At 31.4% G+C, this 20,955-nt stretch overlaps 2 protein-coding genes across 2 annotated transcripts in view; one reads left to right on the forward strand and one right to left on the reverse strand.

Moving 5' to 3' along the window:
• LOC139501253 (uncharacterized) overlaps nucleotides 1–19,023 on the reverse strand; it is a 599,145-nt gene extending 580,122 nt beyond the window's left edge. Inside the window, exons 1-6 of the mRNA XM_071290273.1 lie at nucleotides 18,854–19,023; nucleotides 18,613–18,703; nucleotides 17,102–17,135; nucleotides 8,156–8,285; nucleotides 6,428–6,482; nucleotides 5,224–5,330 (exon numbers count right to left, since the gene is read on the reverse strand). Coding sequence (XP_071146374.1) covers nucleotides 5,224–5,330; nucleotides 6,428–6,482; nucleotides 8,156–8,285; nucleotides 17,102–17,135; nucleotides 18,613–18,703; nucleotides 18,854–19,009 — 573 coding nt within the window. The 5' untranslated portion in view covers nucleotides 19,010–19,023. The remainder of the gene's footprint in view (nucleotides 1–5,223; nucleotides 5,331–6,427; nucleotides 6,483–8,155; nucleotides 8,286–17,101; nucleotides 17,136–18,612; nucleotides 18,704–18,853) is intronic.
• Nucleotides 19,024–19,168: 145 nt separating this feature from the next.
• The window catches only part of LOC139501252 (uncharacterized), a 75,778-nt gene continuing 73,991 nt past the window's right edge, over nucleotides 19,169–20,955 (forward strand). Inside the window, exons 1-2 of the mRNA XM_071290272.1 lie at nucleotides 19,169–19,283; nucleotides 19,723–19,805. Of these exons, the coding sequence (XP_071146373.1) occupies nucleotides 19,735–19,805 (71 nt within the window). The 5' untranslated portion in view covers nucleotides 19,169–19,283; nucleotides 19,723–19,734. The remainder of the gene's footprint in view (nucleotides 19,284–19,722; nucleotides 19,806–20,955) is intronic.

A 20,955-nucleotide genomic window follows, 5' to 3' on the forward strand; every position in this document is an offset into this window, starting at 1 on the left:
ATAGATAAATGTATATGTTTTAGGTCAAGGAATATTTGTTTTGTAATTTTAAGATGCAATTATTAATTATTGTTCATGGAACAGCCTTCTATTGAAGTGTTTGCAGTTGCCCAAAAATCTGCCATCGGCAAATAGCGATCATTTTGTTAATCTATGTTAAAATAGAACATCGCTAATTGTGAATATCAGGGAGGAGAATGATTTTCCATAATAAAAGAAGGGGTGTTTAAAGTAAGAAAAGAATATATGCGAGGTAATTGAGGTTAAAATATGTTTTTTACGAAGTCAAACTGTTTTACTTTTTGTAATCTTGTTTAAATGCAAACATTACTTTGCGACTAAATCGTAGGCAACATTGAAATAAGTAACCTTGTTTAGAAACACTTGGTTGTCTAAAGCGGGATGTAAACGAACTAAATAAAATGCGGCTGCTTCTTATTTAGTTTAAAATCGTGTTATAGTAAGTCATATTAAATGTGTTTAGAAGTTTAATCGCTTTAATTATTTGAATAAAATATGCTTTGAGTATTTTCTACATAAGCTTTAAAAATACAAATGCATGTCATTGTGTATGTAAAACACTATAAGCAGTCGTGAAATAACAAAATGAAAAAGTTAAATACCCTTCCTGACCTCATAAGAACATTCGCTGTTTTGGGAGTGTTCCTTTTCATGGTATGCTGTGTTTTTTGGACTGTTGTTCATCTCTTGGACTTTAATCTTATTTTGTTCATGGTTTTAATTAACTTTATTTGATTCATGGTTTGAGATGTTGATTGTCCCTTTGGTATTATTTTACTTTAAACACATTAACTTGCAGTAATGAAAATCAGCCAAAAATCACCTCAAAGTAAAGTGAAGAAGATTAACGCAATAAGACAAATATCCGCGAAAATAACTTAATTTGCTCACGATGATATATATATAGAACCAAATCGTTATCATGATACATTTAGCTACACTGATTTACAATTTTTAAACATTTAACTACTTGAATAGTGACGAAATATATCAAAGGGACATCAAACTCATAATTAAAAACGAACTGACAAAGCCAGGCAAAAAACGAACAAGACAAGTATACAAAACACAACATATAAAACTACAGATTGAGTAACACAAACCCCCAAAACATTTTTTGAGTGAACTCAGGGGCTCCTGAAGGGTAGGCAGATCATGTTCCACAAGTGACACCCGTCTTAGTTTAAACATATTTATTTATAGTGGATTGGGAAACAAGTTTTGCAACTTAAATTAATCGCTTTCCACTTTGCGGGTGCGAGTGCTGCCTTGTAGCGGCATTAGCCTGCTCTTTTTCGAAATCTACAAAGGTGTGTTTAACGTGCAAGAGATATGGTTCTCTCTTAACACGGGTCAGCCATTTATCGTCCCCTTCCGACGGACTTTCATCGTTTCCTCAAGACCATACTCACAAATGGTGTCAAGGAAGAGCCGAAAATTCAGTCCCTGAAATTTTCATCACGGAACGGAAACGAACCAGGAACCTTTGTGTTAGTAGTCCGATACACTAACCACTACACCACGACTCTCTTTTACCCGTCTTGTGGCTCATGTATTTCCTAACTCGGTGCCAAGCCTTATTCGGTTGGTGACATTCACGGCAGAAATGACGGCAATTTGGTTACGTCGATGGAACTTATCAGTCGTCATCTGGCGAAACAGATATCTCATAATTGCAACCAACTCGTAGTGGCGTCCATGAAATTTTCAAAGGGATGATTTCAACTTTGCATTTGAACTCTGGTTTAAAACATGTTTAAACCACCATTTTTCTTCAAATGTCCTGTACCAAGTCAGGCATATGGCAGTTGGTATCGAATAATCTGTTTCTTTGTATGTTGGCGTTTGTTTTTGTAGCAGTTCTGTGTTTCTGTTATATCGTTGTTTTCCTCTTATAGTTGATGCGTTTTCCTAGTTTTTGCTTTGTGACCCGGATTTGTTTCAGTTACTAGTAAATCGATTGATGACTATTTAATAGCGGTATACTATAGTTGTCTTTATTTCAGAGGAGTTGAGGCTCATATCGGTCTCTCCTTTAGTAGTATAGATATGCAGGCGTTGCTATAATGTAGTTACATAGAAATGAAAAGTTTATAATTTGGTAGTAAGGGGTGTTTTTATGGGTTGTTTTATGCTCATCGCTTTTGTCGTAAAACTTGTTCTCAACCAACCCTCATCATCGATTTCAAGATACGTGATAGAGTAAACTGTATCTTTTGAGTCTTTTATTTTTATTGAAAATACGAGTCCAACATTGTCACAAATTTTGCGATATTCAGTGAGATGACATCATCTATATAATGGATATATAACGTGAAGTTTCAAGATAATGATAGCTTCTTTTCAGTCGTCATCAGAAACTCTTGCATGAAGTCATTCTCGTATGAAAAATGAACTAGTCATTCAAGCTATTCAGGAAGTCTAGTTGTAACTAGAATCGTTGCGTATTAATGGATATTTTTTCTTCAAAATTATTCTTATTTGACGAATTAATGCATGTAAACAATGAACAACGCAATTTAAGCAATCAAGTAGTCAAGTTTTATAATGTGTTTACTAGTTTTTGAAATTCTTTGAAATTATACAATTTTCATCAATTTATTTTCTATTTATTTTGGTCTAAATTTTTTATTCACATTAAATAAATAAAAGGTCTTTTCACTACATCAATATTTATAATGAAGCTACAAATCAAACAATTAGAAAAGTCGAAATATGTTTAATTCAGTCTGGTAGTTACAATGCAGATTGCAATCTTTTAGTTTCACCCCCTTTATTTCAAGCAATAAGATGATTCGCGCACATATTTTTTCTACTCTAATTTTTTCAGATTCTTAAGAATTTGTTTATTAAATCTTATATTGACCACATACAATGTTTAAATAGGAAGAAATGCTTAAAAGCTGTTTTTTCGCAGATGGCGGTATTTTGGGCAACTGTATGAGTTGTTATGATTTGCTGTTTGATTAGAAGTAAGCATAATTTTAGGAAATTTTATGATGTCAAAAACTTGTTTGATAGTCATTACAGGGTTTTACTAAGTTTTAATTGATTAGCATTTGCACCAGAAAGAAAAATTTGGGTTTTCACACATTTTGTTAAAGTCATAAGAAACGAGTGACCGGTGAAAAATAATGTTCTTCCAATTCTTGAACCAATGCATACAAACATCATAAACTTAGTCTTCTGTGCTCGAATTTATCATTTTTTTCGTGTAAATTTCGTATAATTGTCAATTTTTTTTTCAATCGGTCAGTGTTGTTGTGAAAATATGGCAGGTAATTAAAGTTCGTGTCTTGAAGCCGAAGTTTAACGATTGTCACCTGTTTGTCAACAATTGACGAAAAATAAACAAAAAAGCATGGAAATTGAGCACGTGTTTAACATGTAAATTCAGATAATAGTTTATTTTAAGGACATCCATGCGTATTGTGGTCACCGGATTTTAACGAGATGGGTCACACTGAGGTCACATTACATACGGAAAATATCTCGGGGGAATTGCTTGCTGGAAGGAAGCTATTTAAATAAAGTAAACTTCTTCTAAATATGAATAAATTAAAGAATTTTCTTCAGAAAAAAGTATATGTACATAAGTTTTATAATGAAAACTATTCATTGAGTTATTAAAATCATATGCATTATTTTTTTTTGATTTGAGGTTTCTTATGACTTTAACTTTTACTCGAATTTCAGGAAACATGTGCTATCTGTCAAAAACACGCTTTAAATATTAAAAAATGCGTTTGAATAATGACTGTTAATCTTTCTGCTAAAAGTTTAAATTGTTTGCATATGTGAATTTAGTATATAAAAGTCATATAATGCAATCAGGCTGAAATCTTAGAAAATATGCACTTATTCGTCCTTGGCCTTTGATCTTGATTTGACGGAAATTGCACCGTACGATTTTTTTACGACCGGGCAAAACAGATAGTACAGATGTGTAGCTTTCAAATGATATATAATTTAGCCGTGTGTTAGGTAGGTGCATTAAAATTTTATTTTTATGGTTAAAGTCACTCGCCTATGACATATGACAAAATATATTAATTGATTGAAACGAGTAAACCGATGGCCTGCATCCAATAATACATACAAAAGACGAATATAACAGATAAAACTAATGTATCCACTAAAATTGAAAAATAGTCGTGAGCGGATCATTATTTTGATCAGATTCTATTGCGCTTGTAAATTTTACTTTTTATTTCAAATTCAAATTCTTTATTACCTTTAACTTTACAGATCATTAGTATAAATCACAAAATTCTAATCTATTATATACAAATACAGACAGAAAAACGTTCATGTTATAAATAACGTTTTATCTGAATTTTTAAAAACGATTTACCTAAATTTGTTTCAATAATAGATACAACGAAACATCAACATTGTATAGTTATAAATAGTGACTCGTGCTAAATGGCGATTTGGACTGCGACATCAGTGTACTTTAAAGTATATATCAATTCTGTCGTAATAAAATTTTATTTCGATAATATATAACGACTTTATTTCTGATCAAATATTTACAGTTTGAAAAATCGTATGTCGTGCTTTGAATCTTGAATTATGTCACCGACATCCATGTATATTATCTTTGAGTGTCGGTGATTAGAAATATATTTACGACTAAAAAAGTTTGGGTATATACTTTGAAATGTTCAAATTCAATAAACAAAATAATTTAAAATTTAATATATGTAAACTGCAACTTCAGTCACATAATTTATTTTGTTAAGTGAAGACAGCGGAAAAAAACTCATGATGCCAAGACAAATATACCGCAGTTCAGAATGGCATCAGTAAAACGATAGCATTGTCGACTATTTTGGTACCTAATATTCTAAGAATGCGAACACCTATCGATAATGAATTGAGACAAAGACACGTGTCAACCGATTCGTGATGGCAACTGTACAACTCCTATATTGAGTCGATTTCAGTCGTTCCTCCTCGAAAATCTGTTGGGATAAACGCACATAAAGTATAGCTACATTAAAGTTAGTTTTGCTAGTTACCTTATCAAAATGCCCTATTACGTTTTTTAATTCATTTTCACCTGTATAAAATGTACCATTTTTCAGAGATGAGATGAAAACATTCCATTTATAATTGGACAAATGGCTTTATGTTGTATTCCAAACTAGTGGCAAGTAATAATATAACCATATAAAAAAAAATTGGCTACTTGAATACCTTTTCAAAATACCCTTTGGAATGTTCGATGAATTTGCTATTTCTAATCTTTTTGAACTCAGTTTCCGTTGTTGTGTCCTTCACAATATATCTTGCCGAATGTGGACCTGAAAGAAATTGATTTGCTTAAGTATCTTTTTGCGATTTTAAACTGCTATATTTATTTTCGACACCCAACACACGATAATGTCATTGACATATTTAATATTTTTGACGTAAAAGTAGATATGTACTTGCACTAGTCCAACCGAATTCAAGGATTTTTAAAACATGTCTGAAGTTGTTTTAAACTGATTAGCATAAATTCATCCCTACAGAAGATTTCAGTCGATTAACATATTGATACTAAATAATGTAACGATAATTTGATTCCCTTCTTCGCATTTTATTTTATCATCAATCTTCCTATAGAAATTACATCCTATTGTTTATTCGGCATGTTTAAACACCACTTAGGCCGTTTAAGTGCACCAAGCTTCTTAAAACGCCACCAAGTACCCGAAGGAATAGCTATTTAAGCAACAAGTCTTTCAGTACGCTTAAGTTTTAAATATGAATAATTTATTTTAGTGTAGATACAAACAGAAATTAATGAGTTCATTATTTATTCTTTATGGTGTGCACCGATTATGGTGTGTTATGTTTCCTCTTATAACATTGTTGACATTGCGCACTCCCTAGATAATAAGAGTTTTTTTTTCTGAGGATGAAAACGTTGACCGTAAGTGTGGTCATGCAAAAATATAAGTGTCTTAATAACCATTCTTAAACGAGTAAACAGTTTTATTCAATGTTCAAAACTGACGTGAGTATCTAACCGTCCTTATATATATAGTGAGCACGTGTCTGTCATGTTAAATGACGAGACCGTTCTCACCTACATTCATTTCATGCTTGGTAATGATGTGTAAATGTTTCAATAGACATGATATCATTTAAAATACCAACTGGTACATGGACATACATACAAAAAAATATATTAATAATTTACCGTATGAAATGTTTGTCAATGAAATCATTACATTAGTCATTATATAGCTATGTATGTAATTTAATTTGATTATAATCAAGTTCAAATCCTACAAAACACTTTCTATAACTCAAAGGAAAATTGTTGACCTGTATACGTCGTTTTGTTGTATAATTGTTTTGCGTCAGGTGACTTATTTCAAGGGAGAAACATCTACTGTAGTAATTGTAATACCTTCATTTCCTATTTCTTCTGTCTGATACTTCCATTCTCCAATGTTTACTTGTAACTGAAACAAATTAAAACTATTGTCATACTGCTAAAGTGGTCTCACTCTTATCAACAGGACAACGGTAACAAGTGGCGTTTTATTTAGCTTTAAACTGAAAACAGGATAAAAAAAATTAATAATAAACCACTGCAAGTAAAAATAATTGTTATTGAGCCATTCTTTTTCTTTTTTCTTATCTGTTTAATACGTCAGACGCGCGTTTCGTCTACATAAGTCTCATCAGTGACGCTCAGATCAAAATAGTTATGAAGCCAAACAAGTAAAAAGTTGAAAAGCATTGAGGACCCAAATTCCAAAAAGTTGTGCCAAATACGGCTAAGGTAATCTGCTCCTGGAATAAGAAAATCCTAAATTCTAAAGCAGAGGCAATTGATTTCATTTTCAACTGTGCATAGTGTAGTATGTCTTTTACTTTTGCCTATACGGATAATCATACTTACTCCCAGATGTCATATCAAACTGAAACTCGACGTTTTCAGTCATACCCCCACCGAGTTTATCACCAGTCTAGTAATCAGCACTTCTGTGTCGTCATGAATTATCATTGCCATGACCATTATTATAAATTATCTGTTACCAATCATTTATTTTTTATTCAGTTTTATTTTCAAACTTGCTCATTTTTCATGATCTTATCTAATCCTCAAAACATGTATTTTTGATCAAATATGTCTTTTTGCTAAAACATGTCCTTAAAATTACAAATTTTCCATATGTTTCTAATTTTACATTCCCTTAAAGTGTTCAAACATTATCTTTGCTCAAACCTGTCCGATTTTATTCTCTCCTAAACGTGTCCGACACTTGTTATTCCCCAAAAATGTTCAACTTTAAAACGATTAACGATACATGTACACACTAAGTAATGTATATATACGTGAAATAAGGTGTACAAAACTCACACATCTGTGGAAATTAGAAAAAAATCGAAAAGTATCATAACCTATCCAAGATCTTTCCCGAGCCACCTGTACTGGCTTACCGTAGGCCCCAAAGCATTTAGGACTAGCTGATGAGAACTTATTTATCCTCTAAATCAGGCTTCTTGCCCGTTGGCTTATATATAAATAATATAGTTTGTCTGTTACAGTAATTAAGCCCAACAATGTTAGATCTTCAAATTTGCGTTGGCATATGTTTGTTCTTTACGCGATTCGAACCCTTGCACCGTGTTCAGCGCCCTAGACCACTCGACCACATAGGCTACAAAATATAGCTTTCGGTGGTCGATGTAAAGCCTTTTTCTCGAATGTAGAATTCGTAAAAAGTTGTGCCAAATACATCTACGTCAAACTCAAAACAAACACACACCAACAGTGTAAATGTTTGATACTAATTAGAACTTGAAAAATGGTGTCACAATAATAGTATTAAAAACATTATACATTCTACATGTTATATATGTATCATGTATATAATATCACATTCTTAAAGAAAAAGAATGGCTCAATAACAACAACAAAACAAATATTGTCTTGTTTTCTTTTTTTTATCCCAATTTACTAAAATCAATATACCCTGTATATTTTATAGTTTTAAACTGTTTTGATACTATCAGTAAAATTGTGATTCTTAAAATATGTACATTCCGAGCAGGTTTTTTTTGCTATTTCTAGCTTTTCGTGTATACACGAGTAAATGTATAATTCTTTAAAAGAAGCGGGACTTACCTCATCTTTGTCGTGTAGTTTTGCAGATAACATTGCAGCCAGACCTTTCTTTGTTGCTAAAACTTCATCATCCTCAGGAGGGTGATATACCTTTAGGATCTGACCATTTGGTGTTATTTGGAAAGAAAACCTTAAAATATATAAATGCTGGTGGAGATTTATTTCTCCGAGGGTATCACAAGCCCAGTAGTCAGCACATGAATTATCATTGATATGGTTATTATATTTATAAATTAACTGTTTACAAAATTTTGAATTTTTTGAAATGCTAAGGCTTTTCATCCTCAGGCATAGATTACCTTATCTGTATTTGACAACACTTTTAGGAATTTTGGATCTCAATGCTCTTCAACTTTGTACTTTATTTGGCTTTTTAAACTTTTTTGGATTCGAGCGTCACTGATGAGTCTTTTGAAGACGAAACGCGCGTCTGGCGTATATACAAAAGTTAGTCCTGGTATATATGATGAGTTTATTCGACAGATAATTATCATATTCGCTATATATTTGAAGTTGTCATTCCGAAATCAGAACAGTATGAAGGTAAAAAAGACACCTTTATAAAGCAACCAGTTCCGCACGTTTGGGAGTCCCCTCATTGTTGTTTTTTGTTCTGATCTGTATCTTATTAATGGATTTAAGACAAATGCACATTGATAAACTAATACTATTTTCCATTTATTCCATCACTTATGGATCTAGCCAATAAGAATGTCAGTGTCTAAATAACATTTTATAACGTATTCATGCACAGCCTCTATTATTGTTAATGATCGATAGTTTATCTTACTCACTACTTGTTAGACAGGTGTCCATAAAACCAAGTTTTATGTTATGTCAACTTTCTCTCTAGTATCGTAGCTGTTTAATTTGTTAAAATTGTAACAGTGATATACAAGATCTTTAGGCAGTTAATGCAGCAAACACGGTTTTGGTACATAATGATGTATATGTCAAGCAGACATACAAATTTGTAATTTTAAAAAACGCTTTACTTCTAAATGGTAAGATAGTACCTGCTGGTGAATTATGTGTGTTACGATAAAAAATTACTTTATTTTTCTATGTATCATCTTTCTTGTAGCACCTGTATATTGAATATACATCTCCAAACTGTAAAATTGGTACCGTTAATGTAATTACATACTTATTATTGTTTCAGAGCTTGCATTGCCTTTCATGATTTCCTGGATAGAGGGTGGCTGCTCACAAACCAAAAGTCCCCAGTGGTGAAGTTAAAATTGGTACTTCGAAAATTAAACGGTAGCCAGTAGAATGGCTGTTATAAAATACCTGTTTCACAAATGAAGACGTATGGGGTCCGATTATCGTAACCATCATCCCGTGTTTTCCCCCGTACCGAATAAGACTGATCAGCCAGTTTTTGTTTGGGTTCATGCTACTGATTCTTTAATTTTCTATGTTCTGTTTTGTGTCTGTTTTTTTTTATATTATTTTTCGTTTTTAAAATGGTGTTCTCACTTAATTTTCGACTTCATTTTTGAATGTCCCTTTGTTATCTTTCGTCTCTATTTTACATGATAAAATGGCAAAATGAAATGACAAATTTAAACAGGCAATTGTATTTAAGTGGTATTGGGCGTTGTACATGTTATGAAATTATGTATATCAATTTCACAGTTAAACTAAAGCTATGTTAATTTAGAAACATATACATTTATGTCGCCATAGATAATCTATCGCATAGTCTTTTAAACAACAACTATCAATGGATCAATTATAAGATAACCGGTCTGGATTTTAATTTCATTTTATAGTACAATCTAAGTTTTAACAAATTTGGATACAAGTTACACATTTCCGTCTGCATTATCACATTATCATGATGAAAGGCGCATAGTTCATAAAGGACGTTTAGAATCAAGTTGCTTGAATTTCTCTTCTTATGGTTTCATAGTATATATTTATTTTGTGTACACAGTAGTTGTATTGCTGATGAATAACCACAATAATAAGATTGCATTGTACTCTGCTCTAGGAATAATTTTGTATTCTATATTAATTTGATTGCAACTTGTCTTTTACATAAACAATGGTTTTTTAGCAAGATGTAAACAATTCATTGTGAATACTGAAAAAACTCATCATAGATACCAGGACTAATTTTTTTATATACGCCAGACGCGCGTTTCGTCTACAAAGACTCATCAGTGACGCTCGAATCCAATAAAGTTAAAAAGGCCAAATAAAGTACGAAGTTGAAGAGCATTGAGGACCAAAATTCCTAAAAGTTTTGCCAAATCCAGCTAAGGTAATCTATGCCTGAGGAAGAAAAGCCTTAGTATTTCAAAAATTCAAAAATTTGTCAACAGTTAATTTATAAATATAACCATATCAATGATAATTTATGTCAGCACAAAAAGTGTTGACTACTAGGCTGGTGATAACCTAGGGGAAATAAATTTCCACCAGCAGTGGCATCGACCCAGTGGTTGTAAATAAACTCATCATAGATACCAGGACTAATTTTTTTATATACGCCAGACGCGCGTTTCGTCTACAAAAGACTCATCAGTGACGCTCGAATCCAATAAAGTTAAAAAGGCCAAATAAAGTACGAAGTTGAAGAGCATTTAGGACCAAAGTACTTAAAAGTTTTGCCAAATCCAGCTAAGGTAATTTATGCCTGAGGTAGAAAAGCCTTAGTATTTAAAAAATTCAAAAATTTGTAAACAGTTAATTTATAAATATAACCATATCAATGATAATTCATGTCAGCACAAAAAGTACTGACTACTGGACTAATGATAACCCCGGGGAAATAAATCTCCACCAGCAGTGGCATCGACCCAGTGGTTGTAAATAAACTCATCATAGATACCAGGACTAACTTTTGTATATACGCCAGACGCGCGTTTCGTCTACAAAAGACTCATTAGTGACGCTCTAATCCAATAAAGTTTAAAAGGCCAAATTAAGTACGAAGTTGAAGAGCATTGAGGACCAAAATTCCTAAAAGTTTTGCCAAATCCAGCTAAGGTAATCTATGCCTGAGGAAGAAAAGCCTTAGTATTTCAAATATTCAAAAATGTGTAAACAGTTAATTTATAAATATAACCATATCAATGATAATTCATGTCAGCACAAAACGTGCTGACTTCTGGGCTGGTGATACCCTCGGAAAATAAATCTCCAACAGCAGTGGCATCGACCCAGTGGTTGTTAATAAACTCATCATAGATACCAGGACTAATTTTTTCATATTAAAACTATTTTTTATATTAAAACTAATTAAAACTCTATTCTTTAATTGTGGACACACAATTTCATTCATAAACTGCCATTAACACCTTTTGCTCTTAATACCTTGATTACAATACACCGAAGTCTTATCCATGTGTTTATAGGTATTTAGTACACGGAAAAAAGTATGTACTATGAAACTGAGAAGTTAAAATAAAGCAAATTGATTGGACGAGGAGTTGTTTTGTGTAGTAAAGATATGTTAATAGATAAGTTAGTACCGAAGCAGTGACGACAGAGCTGATGATAACTTCGAGGACTAGCAATTTTTTAAATGATTTTGCTTCAAGATTATCATATACTATTAATAATTAATAAATATAAACTTTAATATAATGATCACGTGCCGAGTTAAGCTGTAATTTGATAAAACAAAACATTTAAAATAAATTATCCATAAGTCATCAGTTCGTAATCAGAATGACAGTCACGTCTTTAAAAGTTTAAACTATGGACTTCCTTGTTTTAAGTTTCTGTAATCAGTCTTATTTAGTTGTTTTCATTGTCTATCTATTATGTATATTTTTGGAGAATTTAAATTGATAAAAATATTGCGATGGGGCTAACTTCCCGAATGAACCATTAACACAGTAGCATGTTAAAACTTATATAAACTACCGCTTTACGTATATTTTCAATGTTTAACAATTCACTTTAATACAAAGACGTTGAAAATATTGCGATGATGCTAACTTCCCGAATGAACCATTAACACAGTAACATATTAAAACTTACGTAAACTATCGCTTTATGTAAATGTTCAATTTTTATCAATTTCACTTAAAAACAAAGACGTTTTTGTACCTTTCAAATTAAATGCACGAATGAATGTTTTCAACCATATACACATTGAATTATTTAACTTCATATGTATGCTTTGTTGGTCTTGATTAAAACGTGACTAGTGTAATTTTAGGTAGTACAGTACATCCTTTATAGTTATAACTTAATAAAGATAAAAAAATTATATCAGAACAAAAATTGAAGTAATATGTTTTAATATTCAATAAAACCATATAGATTGAACAGATTACATGTATCATAAAAGGTAGAAATAATCAAAACTGCATGTTATCATTGTTTATATTTGATTATAGCGCCAATAAAAGTTAATTCAGTCGTTTCAAAGACGAACAACTCAATGTTGTTTTCCAAATTCTTTTACAATAGTACGTACTAGCTAGACACTATATCTAACCAAAATCTAACCACTGGAATATAAAATTGTAATCATCCATGCGCAATTATACTCTTTATGCATTTAGGAAAGCATCTGAGCTGTCTGTGTATTATTAACATTGTGAATCTGTTTATGTTTACACCACAAAGACTCCCAAGAGAGATGTAAAATTATAAACCAGATGATTATACCGGTAATTAAAGATCTAAGAGAGTAAAACATGTCTCTGATGACTTCTGACAACACATCGTATCGTTGTGTCAATCATGGTAACTCATACATAGCAATCCATATTAGATGTAGATTTCGGTGTTCTTATTAACTTTTAAAACTTGCAGAGGACAGAAATGTTGAAAAAATGTTTTTGTTTATTCAATAAACGTGTGCAAAATGCTGGTGTGAAGTGAATGTTTTAAAAATTGAATCTTGAATACATGACAAGTCTATGGCTATGTCGTCCTTAGCTTTTAAAAATGCTTAAATTTCCAACACGCATAACTGTTTCCTTCCACCACTCTGCCATTAAACTATGTAGGGCCTCTTTTTTAAAACTTTTTTTGAATCGATCGTCACTGATGAGTTTTTTGTAGACGAAACGCTCGTCTGACGCAAATACTAAATTACAATCCTGGTATCTATGATGGGTTTATTTTCAAAGATAATATATTATTATAGTTTATCTATTTCACGACAAGGATCGGAAAAGTCCATTTGAATTTGAAAACAATGTTTATCTGAGTCAAAGTCATAAAGTTCATCAGATATTTTAATATATGCAGTACCTGGTCTACAAATTGGAATGTTTTACCCATGCAGACTATTTGCTTTTGTATGTTTGTTTTATTTGTACAAAATTTGAATATTTGCCAAACTTCCTGGTGCTTTAAGAGATTTATGTAAGAAGTTAGAAAAAACACAAAAGAGTTTATTTATAATCATGATAATCGAAACATGATTGTCTTTACGAAAGATTGTATATACAAACATAAAGGTGTTTTGTCAGGGTGTGATACGTCAGCATTTTGGACCCTTTGTCGTTTATGATATTAACTATTACATTCAAAATTGTAAACTATTCTTTTGATTGAATTACTCAACACTGTAGCATGTAATTCTTGCTAGTTTATAAAATGCAATGTTCAAGTCAGAACCTATCAATAAAACCTTTATGACCTTGGGACATGCCATGATGCAAATCAAGCTAAACATGTTGGACATCTTTTTCTCTTAGCATATCATGTTAGAAAAAAGTAAAATAACCAAAGTACCTAAGTCAGAGGAAAATTCCTAAAGGAAAGTCCCTAGGCAAATGGCAAAATCAGAAGCTCAAACACATCAAACGAATGGGTAACAACTATCATATTCCTGACTTGGTAGAGGCATTTTCGTATGAAGAATTGAGCTCAACCTTTTACTTGTAAGATTGTCCCTTAAAATTTCATTCTATTGAAAACGTTGGTAGAACAAAACAAACAGACATAATAGGTAAAAAGGCAAAAAAATAAGAGTACAGTAGTCAACATTGTTCTATAATCCCAATCATTATAATAACAAACAAACATGTCAACAAAGAATAACAAAAAGGCAATTAGACAAAGTGGAGTTGGATGGATCGTCGTACCATTTTGAACTACCTGATAGCATCTATGTACCTTTCTCGTTATCATTTCATGATAATTGTAAAAGTAAACTAGATAAAATCTAGTATATTATTTTGTTAATACGAGAGGTAGTATATATAAGTTTTAACATGTATCTGTGTCAATGGTTCATTCGGGAAGTTAGCATACAAGTTTCTCAAGTCAATTGTTTCGTATTTTTCATCTCGGGGCCTTTTATAGCCGACTTTACGAATCGATTTTTCTTTGTTGAAGGCCGTATTGTTGCCTATAATTGTTTACATATACTTTATTTGACCTTGTGTGAATAGTTGTCTAATTGGCAATTATACCACATCTCCTTATTTTTTTTTTGGATAGAATTAACTTGAACGTACATTACAAATAAAGGCAACAGTAGTATACCTCTGTTCAAAACTCATAAATTCATGGACAAAAAACAAAATCGGGGTAACAAACTAAAACCGAGGGAAACGCATTAAATATAAGAGGAGAACAACGACACAACACTAAAATGTAACACACACAGAAACGGACCAAGCATCAGACAAAATCCCACGAGAATAACAAATATAACATCAAACCAAATACATGAATTTGTGATAGACAAGTACCGTGACACGTCTTATCGCAATGTGAAATTACACTAAAAAATAAGAGAAAACAAACGACGCAACGTTAGAATGTAACACACACAAAGCATGAAAAACAATTTTTCTGTAAACTTCTGTAGCCGTTATGGAAATCATTTTTTTTTGAGAGGTTTAACGTTGTAATGATAACGAGATAAAAAAAAAGCAAGCATCTGTGTAACGATAAACGGAAACAAAATTGGCTGGTTTATTTAAGCAACGCATATCATTGAACATATAAGAAGTATTTGCATATAGAAAGAAATGACAACTGGTAAAGTATCTGTTGTCACAGTTACATGGCAACAACAGAATTTTTGCGACAAATTTTATATTTCAAAGGAAAGGTATGCTTCTTGTACCATGTGCAGCTAGAACTCCATTTTCAGACATATTTAAACAGTAGCATATTATACCACAGCCGTGACATACGGCACACATATATAAGGTAGCAATATTAGTTTCACAATCTATACAATTTTAACATCGAAATTTCATCAGAAAGTAAACACGAAAAGTTTATGATTCAGGTACAAAATTTCATATTAATTCATTTCACATTTATTTGATTTATATCCTTTTATAGGTTTTCTCACTGAAAGAAAACTGAGAACTTAAACAATTACATAATATATTGTAACGGAGCAATTTTACAATTTAGATATTTGTTCATATTATTCATTGATCAAATTGTTTAAATTGAATAAGTTGATATTTTAGGACAATATCTAATTTTTCTGAAAGAAAATTAATGCAGACACGCCTTTCTTTTTTTTTAAGTAAAGTAGATTTCATAAATATTTTAACTTGTTTTATAAGCACATTAATAAAACAAATTCTCCAATGTAATTTCTCTATCCAACATAATCTCCTCTGGACTGATATGTTAAAAATTGCAATTATACTAAGTGAAAATTAAAATAACCAAAAATACCGAACTCCCAGGAAATTTCTAAAAAAGAAAGTCCCTAAGCAAATGGCAAATTTAAAAGCTCAAACATATCAAACGAATGGATAACAACTGTCATATGTTACCGATGTTACTGACTGTCCTTACTGACTAGGAAATTGACTAGGAATATAGCAAGTCGATACACATTTGCTAGTATTCAGTATAAAAGACAAAATCGAACGAATTGCAAATAATTAGTATGTGATGCTCGAGTACTCACTCTTGAAAATATCAACGCAAAGGGGAAACAATTGGACACAATTTAACTAAATTTACGCCTAAAGAATCGTTGTCTAATAATCTTTAAACTCTTTACATTATTAGATAAGTAACGATAAGGTAATATTAAAAGGAATAATATACCATAAGTAATGAACATATAATACTTGATAATGTTACTTATAGATGACCAAGCATTGACCAATTAAGTACGTATTAAGACATTCGAAAGACATGACATAATAAGCTTTTCCAATTGTAAAGATTGAACTTCAATAAGAGCTCACTTAAATTGAAGGCATGGTAAGTAAAAGGGATGTAATGTTTTGTCCTATTAACAGATGGAATGAAATAACAATGAGATAGTTATGTTATAACATAACAAAAGTATTTAGAAACGGATATTTTTTCTGCTTCAGACAATACTTATTCCTTCCTTTTGAAAATCTCGAGTTAAAATGCTTTCTTTTTCTATTCTCTTGTTCATTTATAATGAGTTAACAAACAGTAGTATCATTTTTTTTTTGCTCTTTCCATTTGAGGAGCGTTTGTTGTAAGCAATAGCTCATCTACTCCAAGTACCATTTTTAAAGTAATCATTCATTTAAACAACAGAGACATATTGCAAAAAAATGACTATGAAGTAAAGTAATATCAAACAACAGATACATTTTGTAGTCATAAAAAAACCAAAGATTAAAAGAGGGACGAAAGATACCAGAGGGACAGTCAAACTCATAAATCTAAAAGAAACTGACAACGTCATGGCTAAAAATGAAAAAGACAAACAGAAAAACAATAGTACACATGACACAACATAGAAAATAGTTTACCAAAAATTAATTATCTGAACATCGGTAAGTTATTGTTACCTATATTGAACTACTATACTAGAACTATATATAGCAGGAATAAAGGTCCAATCTTTAAGCGGATTTGTATCTTGTTTTCATCTGTCATTCATTCTAATACATTAGATCAAGTTACAACATACAATGTGGGGAACATATTGTGGTATTGGTAAAATTCTCAGTAAATACAAATTAATTCTAATGTAAACAAACTAAAATATTTCCTTACCATTTAGAAAAATCTATCTCGTACCCCGCTTGATCTGCAAAAAATCAAAAGTACATGTATTACATGTCACGAAGTAAGCAATTTGTATTCAATTACGACGGCTTCAATTAATGATATGACATCATAACATAGGTCCCATATCAAATTATCAAGTCCAATACCAGATTGCAAAATATAGGCAAAAGATACAAAAGGACCTTCAAACTCATAACTCTGAAACAAATCGGTAAGTTCCGACAACCATAGTGGGTACTTTATGAATCAATTGACTGTAAGTGCTTTTCATATTTGATTGATATTCTTGAGATGTTGACTATCATTGGTCATTGGTAACTATGTTGCGAAATCGCAGTCTTATTTTGGATGTTTACGAGTATTGTATCAAAAAGAGGTTGCACACTAAATAGTGATGTGACGATTGTAAATATTCTTTTAACTTACTCCAATCTGATCGAAATTAAAATTTTATTTCCGACTGCCTAACCCCAAATTGACAAGGCAATTCCAAATACAGTTTCTTAAAAATGAATTTCATGTTTCTTTTATATATATGTTTGTCCTACAACATAGATCTGATTACGTTGTTCATAAAAATCTAATAAAAATGTATTTTTTCCCAAGCTGTTAAGTGTATGATTCTGAGTTGTCTCAATTTCGTTATTTATTTTTAGAAATAAATGGTGCAAGGATGACAGATTACCCTGCAAGACCAACTGATATGGTAGTACTACGACTTCGGGGGGTTTCGTCCTAGTATAAACATTAATTATATTTCTGATTTTGTTCGTTATTTAGTCTTTGTTTCTTATCTCGTTTACAAATGATCATTTCAACCAACATACAAGAGGGGATACTGCAGGAAGATACGGTGGGTCACTTTAATATGTGTTTTCAGCCGAGTATCACATTTACAAGTGATTCATTAGATGGATATGTCGTAGAGGTATCACTTGTTTAGAGACGTGCTAATCAAAATAATCATTCATGTGACTGCATCTTACGATCCTTTATGATAAATATTTAGCTGATCTGCAATTAATTCCATCTTAATGTCTAATATATCATGTACTTTGTTACAACTCTATATTCTACTGTCAAGGGTAAGGTAACACTAAGCCATCAAACTGAGTTATTAGTTCAGTCAATGTGGCCGGGCAAAGTGCAGGCGGTGTATAGTTTCGACACCCCAATAGTATGAGTTAAAATCGAGGCAAAGGAGGAACAAAACATTGCTTTCGCAAATTTGCAGATTCGACATTGGTGTGATGATATTTAGAGTAACTATGAATATAATATGTGTTTTTAGTCATGTATCACCTTCACTGGTGATCTAATGGATGGATCTTTGTATAGTTGTCACTTGTTAAGACATACTTATGAATATATAGTGAGACATACATTGCTATTATAGAATAAAAATAAAAAATAAATAAAATAATAAAAAATAGTGTTGTTGTCTTCAATACTATTTGGTTATCCACCATGTGGAAATCATAAGATAAACTACGCACCTGCATCTTCGGATCTTTTGAAGTTAAAGTTGTACACTTTTAGAAGTATTTCTTGATAATCTGGTTTGCTGTCAACCACAGTGTAACTGATCTGAATAAAAAAAATACGAACTTAGTATGTTTGTTGGACTTAAATAAGTACTTGTAGCGAAATGAAAAATTTGAGTAAATCATGATTTATTATTGATTCCTGTCATTACAGTATAGTTCTCTAAAAACAAGTTAATAACTTAATACTTACCTTGGACTTTATTTTAAAAATTCCAACATTTTTAAAGTCAATATCGGTGTGTAGCTGGTACAAATATTCATAATTTTCTTTAAAACGTATAAATTTTGGATGAATATTATCAATAAATGACCAAATTAGTAAAATTTGAAACATGCACTTCATCATGTCCCAAAAGCAGTCTAATGTTTTCTGTTAAGATCAACAAACTACCTTTATTACGCGTACAAACAATTATTTGTCATTTAAAATATTCTTTATTAAATCTACCAATAGCGAAAAACTTCCTCGAAACATGCAAATAAGATTATTTAAAACTGCAGAACTGTAAAGATCAAACTATATACAGAAATCAAATAATTATTAATATACAAAACCTTGCAGCTTCATTCAGTACATATGCGATCGTCGGATCACAAATATAAATTGATGATCGAAAAAGGTTAGTAGTTATTATTAGTTTTCTTTCAATAGTACTAATTAGGTAACATTGTACAATGTATTAATCGTATTGACACGGAAAGCAACAGATTTAAACTACTTTTTTTGGTAATTATGGTGACACTTGTTAAAACTGATGAACGAAACAACAACATAAAACACACGAATCGACCAAGTTTAAAGCAATCTATATGTTAATAATGTGTGAGGGTTTATGTTTGTGTGTGTGTGTGTGTATGTGTTGTTCTTTTAATTTACACAATTGTTTTTTTTATAATATATTTATTTGAGATGTATAATTCAAAACGTGTTTATAAACACATGATATGACAATTCTATTGATGTCTCAATTTGTATGCAATTAATTTAATCTTAATTTTATTCTTTGTTGTGTTCACTTAATTGTAATCTATTTAACAGAAAAATTTCTACATTTTTAGAATATTTCAATAATGAAGACGACAATTACCTATCTTTTGTCTGGATTATTACTGACGACAGCAAAGTATTGTAATCCTTACGGGTAATACGTTATGAAAAAGAGAAAAACAAATATGTATATTATATTTAACTAATGTATAATCTATAGTCGCTACTAAAAATTCCAGTGCATTCATAGGGCCCAGCACATCTCTAGTACCATTTGAGTATACTCGATAGCATACATTTTGGGGGTCGGTTGGTCAAATTTGCCTTCGATGTTTTCCCTGGAGATTAATATGCAGAAATCTTCCAGGTTTTGTCAGTTCCCACCGTGGTGGTTGTCTCCGAGGACTCCGGCTTCTGATGTCATAATATGTACATTCTGTATGTTGGTGTCTGTCTCAAGTCAGTAGCCTGTAATATAGTGGTTGTTGTATGTTGCTATTTTGCATAATAAAAAGAAGATGTGGTGTGATTACCAATGAACAACTCTTCAAAAGAGACCAAATGACATTGAACATAACAACTATATGTCACGTACGGCCTTCAACAATGAGCTATGTCCATACCACATGGTCAGCTTTAAAAGACCCCGAAATGAAAAATGTAAAACAATTTAAACGAGAAACTAACAAAGGTACAAAAAATGAACGAAAACAAAATATGTAACACAGCAACAAAGAAAACCACTGAAAGTTTTTCGTTAATTCATTTGTCATTCGGGGACTTTTATAGATGACTATGTGGTATGGGCTATGTTGATTGTTGAAGGCCGTACAGTGACCTATAGTTGTTAAATATTTCTGTGTCATTTGGTCTCTTGTGAAAAGTTGTCTTATAGGCAATCATAGCTACCACATCTTCAAAGTTTGAATAGAAATGATTGTTTGATAAAAGCAATGAGACATCAACCACCCTACAGACACATCAAGGCCACTATGTGGTCTTTAACAGTTGACAAGTTCCTATGTAAGAAATTATTTCTTATCTGCTCATGCCTATAAAACTTTCAGTGATTAAAAATACTTGCATGTCCTCAACGGAAAGAATGAAGCTTCATCGCACTTTCTGCTTTACCATAATATATTAATATGATTTTTTTTTTACAAACTTTGATATTGCCTAGTATTAAAAAAAAACAGTTGTCTTCAAAAAATGTTTTTATATACTTTTTTCCTTTTTTTAATCAATTAGTATTAAAATGAAAACGTACAGATTGAAAAAATATGACTATTTCCCTAGCAATACTA

This window comes from Mytilus edulis, chromosome 13 (assembly GCF_963676685.1).
Source record: "Mytilus edulis chromosome 13, xbMytEdul2.2, whole genome shotgun sequence".
Taxonomy (NCBI): Eukaryota; Metazoa; Mollusca; class Bivalvia; order Mytilida; family Mytilidae; genus Mytilus; species Mytilus edulis.